At 30.0% G+C, this 15,641-nt stretch overlaps 1 protein-coding gene across 1 annotated transcript; it reads right to left on the reverse strand.

Moving 5' to 3' along the window:
* Window positions 1-1,969: 1,969 nt before the first annotated feature.
* LOC123535039 (uncharacterized) lies at window positions 1,970-5,906 on the reverse strand. Its single transcript, XM_045317560.2, has 2 exons — window positions 5,756-5,906; window positions 1,970-3,982 (listed from the first exon to the last, which is right to left on the reverse strand). Exon 2 carries the CDS (start codon window positions 3,972-3,974, stop codon window positions 2,169-2,171), a length of 1,806 nt encoding a protein of 601 aa, XP_045173495.2. The 5' UTR covers window positions 3,975-3,982; window positions 5,756-5,906; the 3' UTR covers window positions 1,970-2,168.
* Between the last annotated feature and the right edge of the window lie 9,735 nt (window positions 5,907-15,641).

Below are 15,641 nucleotides of genomic sequence, written 5' to 3' on the forward strand. Positions count from 1 at the left end.
AAGTCATGATCACAGTGAAGTTAAGACCAAAAATGTAATTACACGGATATTAGATGAAAATTACTTTCACTATTTTTGCCAGACTACATATCACATTCTTGTCATGCAGTACGTAGCTTCTAATAGTAAACCTTAATTGGTATTTTTCCCACTACTGTATTATTTATGAAACAAGTTTTATAGTTCTATACAGCAGCATATTATATCACGTTGCAGCTAGACCCGTCTGGTTAGAGTGCATTATAAGGTATCCACAGTTTGTTTGTTCGCTCGTTCATTCATTCATTCATTTAAACGAAATTAGGCTGGTAAATCGCTGATTCACAATTTCTTAATTTTTGAAACTCAGAGATGTTGGTGATGAATGGTCTATACCTGAACCTTGGCTGAAACACTCGGATTTGGTTCATAATATCTTCTTTCAGCTCGATTGTGATTAAAGTTTGAATCTTATTTGAATCACTCTCGTGACAACTTCCTGGGAAAACTAGATGAAACAGTGCTCAAGTCATAGCACTTGACACCTTCAAATTGAGACGAATAAGATTTATTGATCACGAAATAAATCAAAGGCCTGAAGGGCCTGAGTCGGCTTATGATTGATGTACTGACAGTATAGTCTACCAGTTTCAGTTTGTTTTTAGTTTTTTTCTTAAAATTTCATAACACAGCTCGATATTTACCCAAAATATTATATCCGGATACGATTACACTTTTCTCCAGTTTCAACAATATATTTTACAAATTGTGATGATACGAAGACATTTAGCAGCAATTGGCAGTATCTGACATTGAAGTTTACGGTTAAATTACCTCTTATTTAAATCTTTTCATAAAAAAGTTGTTTCATTTCGTGAAAGCAGCCAACCATAGACGATCTACTTTCGATTTCAAAAACTACAAGAAAATACAATTTAATGTTTCGCCGATTTGTTTATTTCTCGAAAAATAAGAATCAAAATCATTTTTAATATCAGTAGTAACTAAACAAACCAGTAAGAGCTTCTTCTTCCGATAATTTATCCCCTTACTGACTGCAAAATTCAACCCACGCAAAGTTTATAGAAATCATACGGTGCGTGTTTACGTTCAATGTGGGAGAATTAAGGCTGATCGGCTATGTTACCTAACGCATCCAGACGATTCAGATTTTGTTTTTTAAAAAAGCATTGTGTGCGTTTCTGTAATTTTATATACGTTTTTATACGCTTAGAAATTATTAGACATGCGTATTTGCATTACTTCTATACGTAATTTACGCTAATACGCATCTTATCTGGAGCCCTGTGGAACTATTTTTTGTCTTTCGCTGGATGTTACCCAAGCTTTGTAAGCCTGCGCAATTCTTAAAATGCACATTTATGCTTAATGAGTTACATTCGAGTATTGCACAATTACAAGTCATAAATATGACAGATTACATCGTATATTGGTCATAGCAAAGGGAATTGACACAACTTAACTTCATTCATGCAGTGAACTGTTTGAAGTTTGAGAAATCTAATGGAACTACATCCCTTCACGTGTTATTCGGTCCATTTAGAGAATCGCTGAACAGCAAGGACTCGTCAAAAGGCTTTCAGCCTTTAGCCGACTCAAAAATCGTAAAAACAAAATATTATATCGTAAATAAGGGGGAAAATGTAATATCTAAAAAGTGCCGCATGTCACCTTAGAGACTTCGTACAATGCCTCTAGTTTAGCATATTTTGTGTATTACTGTTATATCAAACTAAATAATCATGATGTACTTCCTTACGATCTGAGGATGACATAACGTATATTTTAAGAAAATTTTATTTACGTCTATTTACACAGATATATATATATATGTATTGTTTATAGGGCACCATGTTCTTCTTAAAACAATTCTTGATGTGTACTATAAGCATTTTTGTTATCAGTAAAGAACAATAACACAAAACACAATGCCCTTCCTAACCAGTCTATATAACAAATTCTGCAGAAGTAGGCAATTACAAGAAGAGTCTCAGTTTATTGTAAATAGTTTCATTACCTATAAATAAAGAAAAGGTACATAATTTTGTATATATTAATGTAGTTGTAATGCGTCTGTAGAATAGATTCTCAAGAAGTCAGAATAATACAATTACAAAAACAGTTTTTGCCATTTGTAGTTATCTACATTAACTGCAAATGAACATGAGCTATTTCAGACTGTACACATTTATACAGTTGTAGTATCCGATGCTGCCTATGTACAGTTTCTTCTCTTCACTATCAAGCGCCATACAGTAGGGTTTCATATCCTCATCCGTTTCCTGCAGTATTATCCTGCTGCTTTTCATGTTTTCTGAAATCAGATGAATGCTTCTGTTACCACAGTAACATACCAGTATAGAACCATCTTCCAATACAGCTAGTCCATCTGCAATTATCAGGTTTTCATGTGTAAAACGTAATAAATCTTCACCGGCCATATTGAAACAAGTTACACGGCTACCACATGAAGCATAGATATACCTATCGTTTGAACATACTGTAACATAATAAACATAATCTGCTACACCACACTCCATTGTTTTCACAACTTTCCCTGATAAATTTAGTATCCTTACTTTTCCGTCTTTCATCCCAACTATCAGGCTTTTTTCTTTAAAAGCTAACCCGTAGCATTCTCCTTTAACTGCCAGTTGCCTGTCTTTAGATAAACCATTAGAAAATGACAAAATTTGTATCAAGTCTTCACTCGGAAGTGTAACAGCAAGCTGGTTGTCTGGTAACAATGTCACATCCCATGGGTATGAGTTCAATTTCAACTTAGAAACGACTGCCATCTGCTTCAAATCAATCATCTTAATGGTGTGGTTTGAGTAGTCAGCAACAGCAAGTCTATATGTGTCAATTACTGCAAGTCCTCTAATCATGCAATCATAGTCATCACTGACAGTCTTAACATTAATTTGATCTATTAGTGTAACTGAAACGCCGGAACTTGACACATTCGCGTGTTGTCTTGGTCCCAACTGAAAGTGTGTGGATAAAGTTGTTCTATTATCTGCAACCTGATCTTGTATTGGTGTAGGTTTGGACTCTCCCCCAGTGTTGAATAACGTTCCTAGGGTAGTCTCTGTCTTCAGCAGATTTTTGATTGTCGAATTCGGTTCAAATATGTAATCCATAGCTTTAGTTTCTTGTTTCAATTTCTGTTCAGTTTTCTTGTCCCCTTTAATTGACTCTTCTCTTTCCTGGCCATGTATGAACATCATGTTGCATTTCTTATCCCGTTCAAGTGTTTTGAACATTCTTTGTTGTGTTTCAATCTTTCTTGTCATTTCGTGGCATTTGGTAAGTGTTGAATCTATCCTCTGATGTTCTCGGGAAAAGAGACTCTCAATTTCTTTGTAGATTCTAGCTTCCCATTCGTCTAGTTTAATGTTGATTTCATGTCTAAACTTCTGAATATCTGCCTTGACTTTATCCTGATTTTCTTGAATGAGTTTCTTGTTCTTTTTCATTGATTTAGCTATTTCATGCACATTTTCATGTAAAGTCTGCAAGGCCTGTAGAAGACTCTGGTACTGAGGACTGGCTATGTAGGTCCTGGAGACATCTGGAATGTAATCTATCTTGCAATTTCTGTGGTTCATCGTCATACATGGGCTGCAACCTAACGTTTTATGATCATTGCAAAAATACTCTATTATTTTACCATTGTGTTGCTGGCATGTTTCAGTCAAGTCTTGGGGAATTGTTGGTCTACTTGGATCCTGGGTTTTTGGCATTTGTGTTTTGTCTAGGAGGATATGGTTTCTGAGAGGTGATGGTTTTGTGTGGACTTTGTAGCAGGTCTCACACAAATGTTCGGCACAGTTCTGACAATACCCGAAAGCTTGAACCCGAGATCCTTCTTGTTTACACGGGAGACAGTAAAGCTGGTCAGCATCATCAGAACCACGTGAAAGAGATGATGAGAAATCCTTCTCTCGCCCTCTTCTTCCTGATACTTCCATAGTTTCCACTGAAAAAATAGATCATGTTGATTAAGATCTAGTATTTATAATGAGTTTTTTTGCAGCTTGCAAATACGAAGTAATATTTTAACCTGTTACTTTTGAAATTTGATTTATTTCATTTTCTGTAAGCTCAAAAATCTGCAAAGTCCGATTTAGAAGAAGCATTTTGTAATTATCGGACAACTTATTGAAGGTTCTTAATATAAATGGCAACCCAGTCTGAATAGTCTGGATGGAAAAATAATGAATTGTGGGTATTGTTTGGATACAAGATAAATGACTAGACGACACGATGATTATTTTATAGCTTAATTAAGGGTTCGAGCGCCACACCAGTCAAGTATGTTTTACAACTCAACTGGTAAAATGAATTATTTTTAAAATGGTTATCATATAGATAGGAAATGGACACTAAACTTTAAAATAAATCCTCTGGAAGCATAGAAAGAAACTTAGCAAAATAACTGAAGAGTCTGTTTGTTCGAGTCTGTTTCCGAGTGAATGTGCCAAAGACTGGATTTTATAGTACAGTCTACTTGGGTATTTTTGAATCAGTCTAAAATGTGGGCCACTTTGACGGCTCATGAAAACAAATACTCCGGCAGAAATTACAAAACGGTTATGTGTGTAGCATTAAAGTATCTGTGAACACATTAAATAACCGTTGGTTTTAACATTTGTTTTTTTTTCTTCAAGCTATAAACACAATACAAATATGAAGCATATTGACTCGAAATGCTAAACTTTCCCGACAAAATATAGAGCAGCTGATCTCTTCATGGGATGCTTTCTTTATTTTCTGGTGATGTACACAAATAAATAATACACGGACAAGATGTACATTGAACATTTTTAAAGTATACCTATTACCCTACAGGTATATAATTTTAAACATTTATTATAAAAAGGGTATTTAAATTAAACAAAATTCATTAGATATGTGATAATTTCGAATCACAATACCATTATATACGAAATATTTCGACCCGCAGACACGAACAAATATGCATTATTTCGACCTTTCGTGTTTTCGTTACTTCGACATTTCGCCTCGCCGACACGAACACACGAAATGGCAGAAATCAGCCACCATACGAAACAGATGTTTATCTATTACACATGTGTCTCACTTTCCTTTCAATACCCTTAAATATTTATATTTATTCGAAAATGTCATAAACTCAGGTCACGGCGGTCGGGAAAATTAGAATGTTATGCAAAGTAAGCGATATATCATAATTCAGATAATGTCTTTTTACTGACAATTTAATGATCTATTCATGAACATGTATAAAGGATATTGCACATGCTAAAGTCCAGTCTAAATTCTTATGAAAATCGATTCGGAATACCCGAGTACGCTGTACCGTCAAGGTCGTATATTATTTTACTGTTCCGTTTTTTTTTTACACTTTTTGTTAGATAAAACTCTAACATATTTTCTATTTGATCCATCAAACCATTTGTGTGTTTAAATGTAATGAATCAGACGTCGGGTCATCTGATATAAGGCGCACTAGGTTATGAGAGATAAAAGCTTGTTTTAATTTTCCTTGTTTCACGGAACCTCAAAAACAAAATAATAAAAAGAATAGATCAATAGATCTGCTCCAATATTCACACATAGAGTTTTTTTAAATCAAATTTATCAAAACCTAGGATTTAACATGCTTAGACACGAACTGTAAATACGACCAAGTTTACTAAAAACCATTTAAAAATATATATTTAAACAACTTCAGTTATTTCCAATAGTTATGTACAAAAAGCTAACTTACCGATATCTGTAAGAGAAAAGTTCTGTCCAAATTTACATAACTCGACATAATTTTAAACCTGTTAACAAAATAACATCCTTTGTTTTCGAGGAATTTTGATATAGGTTATACTTCCTTGTTCTACTTTTAGTGTTTCAAGGGAGAGAAGTGTAATGATTTTATATATTTATTGAACAAGACTGCTAGATACTACTCTCGCTGCGCGACTATATCATTGGACAGGAAAACATATGAGCCATGCCATGAGAAAACCAACATAGTGGGTTTGCGACCAGCATGGATCCAGACCAGCCTGCGCATCTGCGCAGTCTGGTCAGGATCCATGCTGTTCGCTTTTAAGGATGTAGGAGCGAATTTTTTCTAACGTAAAGAATTTTTTCATACTCTGTGAGCTTGAAGAACAGTAGTTTCCAAGACAAACAAGAGAAGAAAAAACATAGGTCACCGAACTCGTTTTCATTTTATAGGGCATTTTCTTCACCCACTGCTTAAGCATTTCTGAAATTTTGTAAAATTAGAAAAATGGTGATACTTTATGAAACATATAATATCCCACTTAATGTTATAGGGATTTCAGGTGTTACAGGTTAATATGAATACAAGGTGATGCCAGTATTATATAAGCATAAATGTCACTAACAATTCTCTTTCATTTTCACATATTGACATAATTACCCCACCCACTTTATTGTCAATGGAAAAAACGTATTTAGATCTACAAAAATATTTCTGACGTTTAGATTTTCAAAATATTTTGCAGCTTTAATGACCCAGAAAAATGCTTCAAAATGGAAAGAAAAAAAGTTGGGGTCACCGTGCATCTAAGAGATTTATTAAGAAAAAACTTTTAAAAATTGATGAATTTTGATATTTTTTGTTCTTTTTGATTTAATATATGTTTTCTAGATAATATAATGCGCTATCTTGAAAACTTTTATTTCAATTATAGCTCATTATTATATGTATCATTCAGTAAAATTTCAAAACCATACCTAATCTACTTTAATAGATATTTGACATTACCTACCCCTACCCCATTGTAAATCTTACGTCAATTTTAGGCAAATACCAGCCAAAAATAAGGGTGAAAAAAATTTTTTCACAAAAGTAGAATTTATTTGCTTAAATGGTACATTATTAGCCATATCTTAATTATCTATCATTTATTTTTGGCAAAACTTTTGTTAGAAAGCACTATTCGGGGAAACATTTTTCAAAATGGCGGATATCCTGAAAAAACGCTCGTACATCCTTAAAGCCTATTGGAAATGGAGAAACTGTTAGCGAACAGCATGGATCCTGACCAGACTGCGCGGATGCGCAGGCTGGTCTGGATCCATGCTGGTCGCAAACCCACTATGTTGGTTTTCTCATGGCGTGGCTCAATTATGGTATATATGTAATATGATACGACAACTACGTAAGCACTGAATACTAGATCTACAAGAAGTAATTGAAAATTTATGATTCTGCTTTTTTGCAGTTATAACTAATTTTCATAGTTATTTTTTCGCAGTAGTAAAGTAGCTTGTGAGTGTTTTGTATCATATACGATTTGTACTTCTTGTTGTATAACATTCATATACACGTAAAATAAAACCTTCCTTTGATAAATATTAAGAAACCTAAGGAGGCGTGACTTTGTCAAACATGTTTCCATTTCTCATATTGTCAGTGTTATATGTAATGAACGACAATGGTCATATTAGTTGACTAAACAATATCCGAGTTGAATATTATCAAATCCTTACAACTAAAGAACATGCACCCGCAGAAATGTCGCGGTAGGTAGAATTCGATCGGTGTAACATTTATAATGAAACTATAACATCAATATGAAAAATATGTACTATGCATGTGCGTATGCTAGATGATTACGGAAGGTGTGACATGAAATGCACATGCAGTTTCCCGCCACAGTGCTTATATATATAAAAAATGAAAATGTTTCCGATCTCCTGTAAAGATTTCGAGTTATAGATTAAAAACAATAATTTGATCCCCCCCCCCCCTAGTAGTATAAGAATTGTTTGTGCGAAGTCAATCTAACCCCATTTGACCTTTTGACCCTTGGTCCGGACTGACCAATGCCGGACAATTTAAAATCCACAGGTTTTAAACCCAGTAAAAACCAACTAAGAAGTTTTAAATACATATGATATAGATGAGTTTACAAAATAAAATATATTGTTTGAAAGAAAGAAAATTTACAGATAATGTAAATCCTCACTTTGTTACAGCAAAAAACGGGAGGCTAATGATAAAAGCAAAATGTAAATCTTGCGGAAAAATGAAAGCAAAATTTGTTAAAAATACTATCAAAGCAGGTAATTTAGATATTCATAAAGCAATGTTACCTTTATTACCTAAAAAAGGTTTAACACTTCCAGGATATAACTATTGTGGACCAGGAAATCCTTTAGATAACGGACCTCCTGTCAACGAACTAGATGCAGTATGTATGAATCATGACTTTTGCTACGACTCAGGACTAAGTAAAAGTGAATGTGATAAGGCAAATGCTTTCCAATTTAAAGAAACTCTAAGTCAAAACATTATGAGAAAAGAATGCCAAAACAATTAGTTGTAAAACCAGCGAATCAAAAACGAAAACAAACTTTGTCTTGGACAGGAACAACAGTTCCCTAAGGGTTTAAAACGCCCAGACAAAAACAAAAATCAAAAAACGGGGAAAAGGTGGTAGAGTATACCCCCGGAATCACATGAGCGATGAAATTAGACAGATAGAATAACACAAACCAATAAACGAAATTTCAAAACGAAGGGTAAATAGTTAAATGATACTTGATAATCATTGTCAGCTGATTATTTGACATGCATCTTTTTCAAAATACAATAAAGGAGAAAAGTACTTGTTTAACCGTTATTGAAATATAAATTAGTAAAAAATGCTTGGGTTATTCCATTAAGAATAAAACCCGGAGAATCTTTACTGCAGCATTGAAAAAATAATTTAAAAAAGGGCGATTACCCATAAATTTATGGTGGATGAAGGAAAAGAATTTTATAATAAAAAGTTTGAATCATTTTTGATATAAAAATAAGATTAATATGTTATCATACATTTTAATGAAGGTAAAGCTGTATAATTGAAAGATCTCAATAGAACTTTAAAAGAATAATGTGGAAATATTTTACAACAAATGAAACTTATACTTATTTAGACAATTTGCAGGATAGGTTGATAAATATAACAATACCAAAAAACATCCTAAGTTATAAATTAGACTACCAACCGAAGCCATAAAACATAAATAAAGTACTGTTTACTTTAATTTATATGGTGATTTAAAGAAACCACAGAGCAAAGCAAAACTTAAAATTGGTGAACGAGTCGCTTAAGCAAACTGAAAAGACAATTTTGAAAAAGGATATACACCAGAACTGGACAGAGGAAATATTTAAAATATTTAAAAATTAAAAATACAAATCCCATAACTACTCTATTTAAAGATTTAAATAATGAAATAGTATCAAGGTTCATTTTAACGACAAGAACTTTTACCTACTAACACAAGAAGTTTTAGAATTGAAATAGTTATTTGACGAGACTATAAGAAAAAACAATCCGCTAAATAGTAAAAAAGGAAAGGTTAATAGTGAAAAATTAAATAGTTTGGGTACCATTTAGTGAATTGAAAGAAATATAATTTAGAAAAATAAAAAAGTTTAATTATATAAATGAGTCCATAAAAATCTAATTTCTAATAATAATTGAATAGAAACAATAGATCAATTAATTAATCACATAGAACTAAAACTAGCAGCTGCTTACAGAAAAGTTTAATAAATTTTGTGGTAGATTAATACAGGGTTATATATTACAGCAGTGTCATTGGATTGTACAGCCTGCAATAGCACATGTTCCACTATCCCTGTATTATGTAGCAGTTTGCTGGTGCTGTTCCATCGTAATTACCAATTTACAAAACAGACTAAAACTTGACGAGAAGAAATATAATTTTAAAAACACATCATCACAAAATTAACAAATTATAACAAAAGCCAACGGAATGGAAAAGTAAATAAAGAAGATCCAAAAAAAGTTATTCATTAAATATTTACAATACTATTAGAAATGCAGAAAGAAAAAAATAATTCAACACACTCCTTGAAATGCATTGAAGGAATTTAAACATAACGATATAAAAGAGAAAAAGAAGAAGAGTTGTCATAAACTATAACTATAAATTAAAGATTTTTTCTTAAGTAATATAAATAAATGAGAAAAATTATATCATAAGAAGTAAATTGCAACAGGAAAAAGTACGTTTTTAGATATTATTAAAGAATAAATCCTAATTTTAATATAATTCCAGAACCAATTCAACGAATTGCAAAAATGTTTATGACTCTGATTATAATTTCATAAAACCTTTTTTTGAACTTGCTGACTCAAGAGTCCTTCCAAAAAAGCTTCCTTTTCAGCTAACAACTTTAAACAGTCATATAAAAATGTTATCTTCTGCTAAACAGTTTGATGAGTTTTACTGTCCTTTGAACGTATATTTAACTAACAGTAACGATTTTTTTACAAAACAACATCACGACAACGGTTGTTATAAAGACCCCGAGTGGGCATAAAACAAACTTTCTTAACTGATCAAATTATAAAACCATCCGGGAAAAAAAACCCCAATTGATAGGATTGTTTATGTTAAAACCGACCCAGAAATATGTTTTAAAAGACTCCAAAAAAGAAACAGAACGGAAGAAAAAACAAAATTGGTTTAGATTATTTTAGAAAAACAACACAAATAACACGAAAAAATGTTTAAACCAGAATGTTCAAAGAAGGTATAAAATTTAACAGTTGATAACAATTTTGAAAAAACTGACTTTAAATCTTATTCAAAAGAATAAGATAATATACAACAAATTTCTCAAATCAATAAAATTCATTAGGTGCGTTTTTTAAAGTTTTTTTCTATAAGAATATTTAAATAAGAAGTTGTTATAAAGGTAGATAGAAATGACTAATGCCTAAAATTATCTGCACTTTAGGAGAAATAATAAATCCAGACAAAATAATATATAAAAAAGTTCTTAAAAGAAAAATGTTTATAAAATCAAAACTTGAATCAAAAGTTAGCGATGAATCTAAAAAATCATGTCATTGATAAATTACAAAAGTTATAGATCCATATCTTTTAAAAAATAATTTATTTGAATGGAAATGCGGTTTGTCTATTAACTGAAGAAGAAAATGCAGAAAGATTATGAGATAGACCCAGACCAAATAATATTCAAACAATCCTAAAAGTATTGTAACCGACTGTGATACTTAATAGAATGAAAAAACATATAAAAGCAATTATGCAAGGGGGGGGGGGGGGGGTGGCGTCAAAAGACCTTGGTATTAAATCTTGGGTTAATAACAATGTGCTGCAAAGGAGAAAACCGAGTAAAATGTGGAATATCCAAAAACAATGAAAAAGAATAAGTTAAATAATTTTAATTCTTCTTAAAGAAAAAATAAAACTTTATTTATTTTATTATTTATTTTAATAATTTTTTAAATTATTTTTTTAAAATCCTTTTTTGCTTAACGAATTATTATTTTCTAAATATAATATATAGAAGAAGAAATCGAGGAGATCACAAAAACAATAATATAAGAAATTGAAATTAAAATACATATAGACAAGATCCAAAGAATAAATTATATTTAACTTATAAACGACTCTTATGAAATACTTAAATCTGAAACTTAAAACTTTAAAAAGGTATAAAAATAAACGTTGTTTTAAAAATAACTTATGCAAAAATGGATAAACTGATCAATAAATAAATCAGCTATTTTCAATCAAAGCTTATAGAAATTATTAACACAAATGAAATAAAAAAAAAACTTACATCAAGCTTTTGATGAATATAAATAGAATTGTAATTGATTTCAGAAGGAAGTGGCCTGGAGAAATAGAGTCAGTTGATACACATTATATAATAATATAAGTATAGTCCATATTGCTGCTTCAAGTTAATTTAGAAATACCAAAACCATTACAAACTAAATAAAAGGATTAAATAAATAAAAAGAACGAAGATAATGAATGATTTTAGTGGTGTCATTTAGCTTAAGATTAAATTTCCTTAACCAAACATTCTGAAAGAGTTTCCAAATTATAAAAAACATATAAAACGATCTTATTATACTCGAATTAAATTTCCAGTTACATTAAATCAAATTACCTAAAATGAAGTATTAAATGTAATATCAATTTAATATATTTGTTTATGAAGAACCTACGGGAATTAATCCATTGTACATAATCAAAATATCAAAAATACGAAGAACACGTGACAATTGCTAATTACTAATGATACAATAAAATGAAAAAAATAACTGATTATGACTGTTAAGAGGTTAAAACCACTGTAGTCCAACATTAAGTTTTGGATAAAAGACTATAATAGATTAATGAAAAACAAACAAAAAAACAAACAAGAAACATTTTTGTAGATCATGCCATGCAAACATATTACACCAAGAAAGAAATAATAAATGAACACAAACCAAACTGTATAGCTATTAATGGTATCCAAGGTGAAAAAATGCCAAAGATGGAATGTAAAGTACAATATAAAAATTAATCATAAAGGTTTAGCAAGTACCTATTGTAATTTTGCTGATTTTGAATCAATAACTAAAAAAGTTTTAAACTGCTTTAATAAATCTAACCATGCAACTGAAATCTTCATTTACTGAACCATATCAAAATCAATAGATTTGAGTTACGGGAAATAAAGGTTTTATGAAATTTTAAGACGATAAATAAACTAAACCAACCCAAATTTTATAGAGGTCCTAATGCAGTTTAAAAAAATAAGTTTATTGAAAAATGCTTGAGGAAGAGAAAATAAGTAAAAGAAATATTAAAGAACATTTTAACAAAGAACTAAGAATGACTAAAAAAGATGAAAGTGAATTTAAAAAAAACAAAAGTTTTGTCATATTCGTGAAAAAGAATCTATAGAAGGTGAAGTGCCATTCCTGGGATCAATTTCATATAACAGAAAAATTCAGAGGAAGTGCTCACTCAGAATGTAATATTAATTTTAGACTAAACCACCAATTCCTGTTATTTTACACAAATTTAAGAGGTTATGACGGTCATTATTATTATCAACAATCGGGAAAAATTCAAAAAGAAATTAATGATATTCCTAACACTATGGAAAGAATAAGGCCATTAGATTTCTGACTTGGTCTTTATTGATTCATTCCATTTATATCTCAATCACTAGGATAACTTAGTAAAAATATTCCCGAATTTTAAATTGATTTATCTCCAAGAATTTGATAACATAGAATTATAAAAACAAAAGGTGGTTATCCATATTATTACATGGATTCATTTAAAAAAATTCAAAGAACACAAATTACCATCATAAAGAAAGATTTTTATTCAATATTTAAATGAAACACCATAATCTGACAACGAAAATGAACATGCTAAAAACGTTTGGAATAAATTTAAAATTTAAAAAAACCATGGAGAATATCATGGATTCTATATTTTAAAAACTGACGTATTACTTTTAGCTGATGATTCGAAAATTTTAAGAAACTAGGATTAGAGTACTACAACATTAGATCCATGTCATTATTTTTGTTTCCTGGTTTAGCTTGGGAAGCAATGTTAAAATACAGGAATTAATTAGATTTTAATAACTGATATTGAATTATGTATCATTTTTATTGAAAAGGGACTGAGAGGAGGAATAAGAAATAATACAAACAGATACATTAAGCAAAACAATAAATATTATAAAGATATATGACCTAAACATGACATCAAATACCTAAGAACCTCGATGCCAAAAACCTTACGGTTGGCTATTGTCAACCTTTACCCTCTGGAAACTTTAATTTAAAACTGAAAACAATTCAAAAATTAATTGCAAAATTTAAAAGCTAACTTTAAAGTTGAATGTGATCTTGAATAACCAAAAGAATACATACAACAACCCACAACGATATCCTTAAGCCCTGAAAAAATTAAAATACCAGACGAATGGCTTTCCCAATTATAGTAAAACATTAAAGAAAGAAATAGAAATAGGAAAAAGTAATGTAAAAAATTAGTTCCAACTTTAATGAAAAAACAAAATTATGCAGTTCATTATAAAAATCTTGACTATATACACAATTAGGTTAAAAGAAACAAAAATACACAAAAATATTAACTTTTGGACGAAAGTCCTTGGTTAAAAAATATATTGATGTTTATACATCAAAAAAATCTAAAGCAAAAAATTCATTTGAAAAAGAACTTTTTTAAGTTTAAATGAACAATTCTGTCTTCGGTAAGGACATGGAGAATTTACGCAAGAGGATATAATATTAAATTAACTCATGAAGAAAACCCTTTTATTAAAATAATAGCCAAACCTTCATTTGTAGTTCAACGAAGTTAAACAAGAATTTGTAAGGTATTCATAGAATAAAAGAAAAAGTTTGTAATTAAACATACATTGTTATTGATGGAATGTGGCAATATTAGATTATCAAAATATTTAAAGTATGATTTTCTTATAATTACATTAAGGAAAAGTACGAGGTATTGGTATAATATTATTCACTGACCCTGAAATCAATATGTAAAGAAAAATAAAAACCAAATCCTGCCATATGATTAATTCAATATAAGGACAAAGAATTTATTTGAATAATATGATACTGATAAACAACTCAAAATTTTAATTCGACCATAATAAAAAAAGTAAATGGGAAAATTAAAAGATGAAGCTGCGGCATTCCCATTGTTGAATTTGTCGGTTTAAGAAGTAAAAAGTAATCATATATTAGAAAACGAAGTTATGTTAAAAAATGTAAAGGAATAAAAAAACATGTTAGTTAAGAAAAACAATAGTTCATAAAAATTACAAGATACTTTGTTTAAAATTCAACCCCAAGTAATCACACCTTTAAAGTTTAATTTAATCGTTCTGATAAGCATAATCTTTCCGAGTTATGTTATAAATAAAACATCTTTATCAAGTAATGATGATAAAATATATATCTTTGATATGGGTAATGATACATTAGCTTATTTTTAAATTAAATCTATAAATTAGCTCTTAAATTACCTTCATAAAATAAACTCATAAATTAAAGAACAATAAATTGTTAACTAAAAAATTTAACGGTTTTAAAGTAAAACAAATAAAAAACATCATTTATTTTAAAATTATAGCAAAATTAAAAGAAATAGATTCATTATTTCTGTTCTTTTTTTACATCGTAACTTTGAAGAATAACAATTTTCTTTATTTTTTAGTTGTAATTATCATCACCTTTATCTGAATTTAATTGCAACACAAAAAAATTAAAATGCAATAAAAACAAATTCATACATTATTCCATTTTGCACTAAACGGACTAGCATTTACAGTTTTCATAGAATACACCACTATCCATTATCTTACAAGTATAACATGATAAAAACCAATGAGGTTTTCTATTATTAATAGTGCGAGCTTCCAGCTCTCAAGGACTGACCGTCCATCTTTCTATAATATTAACTTTTCATTTAAATTATTAAAAAATTCCCATTATAAATAATTATTCCAGTTAAATAAAAACTAAAGATTAACTCAAGAAGTTTGCTTTCTTTATAATTTATGTATATAATTCCTCCAATATGTAGAATTTGATGTAACTATCCGTCAAAGGCATAAAATTTAATATCTGTACATGATGAATCGTCGTAAGAATGAATTCCAAACATATTTCCATTTGTTAGATAAATTTATTTTTTCTTATACATAGATGCTTTCCGTCTGATTCAATGTCAAAGTCCCTCGGCTGCTATATTTACACCGTAATTGGAAATAATTGGAAAGGATCATCAACATTATC

Source organism: Mercenaria mercenaria, chromosome 12 (assembly GCF_021730395.1).
Source record: "Mercenaria mercenaria strain notata chromosome 12, MADL_Memer_1, whole genome shotgun sequence".
Taxonomy (NCBI): domain Eukaryota; kingdom Metazoa; phylum Mollusca; class Bivalvia; order Venerida; family Veneridae; genus Mercenaria; species Mercenaria mercenaria.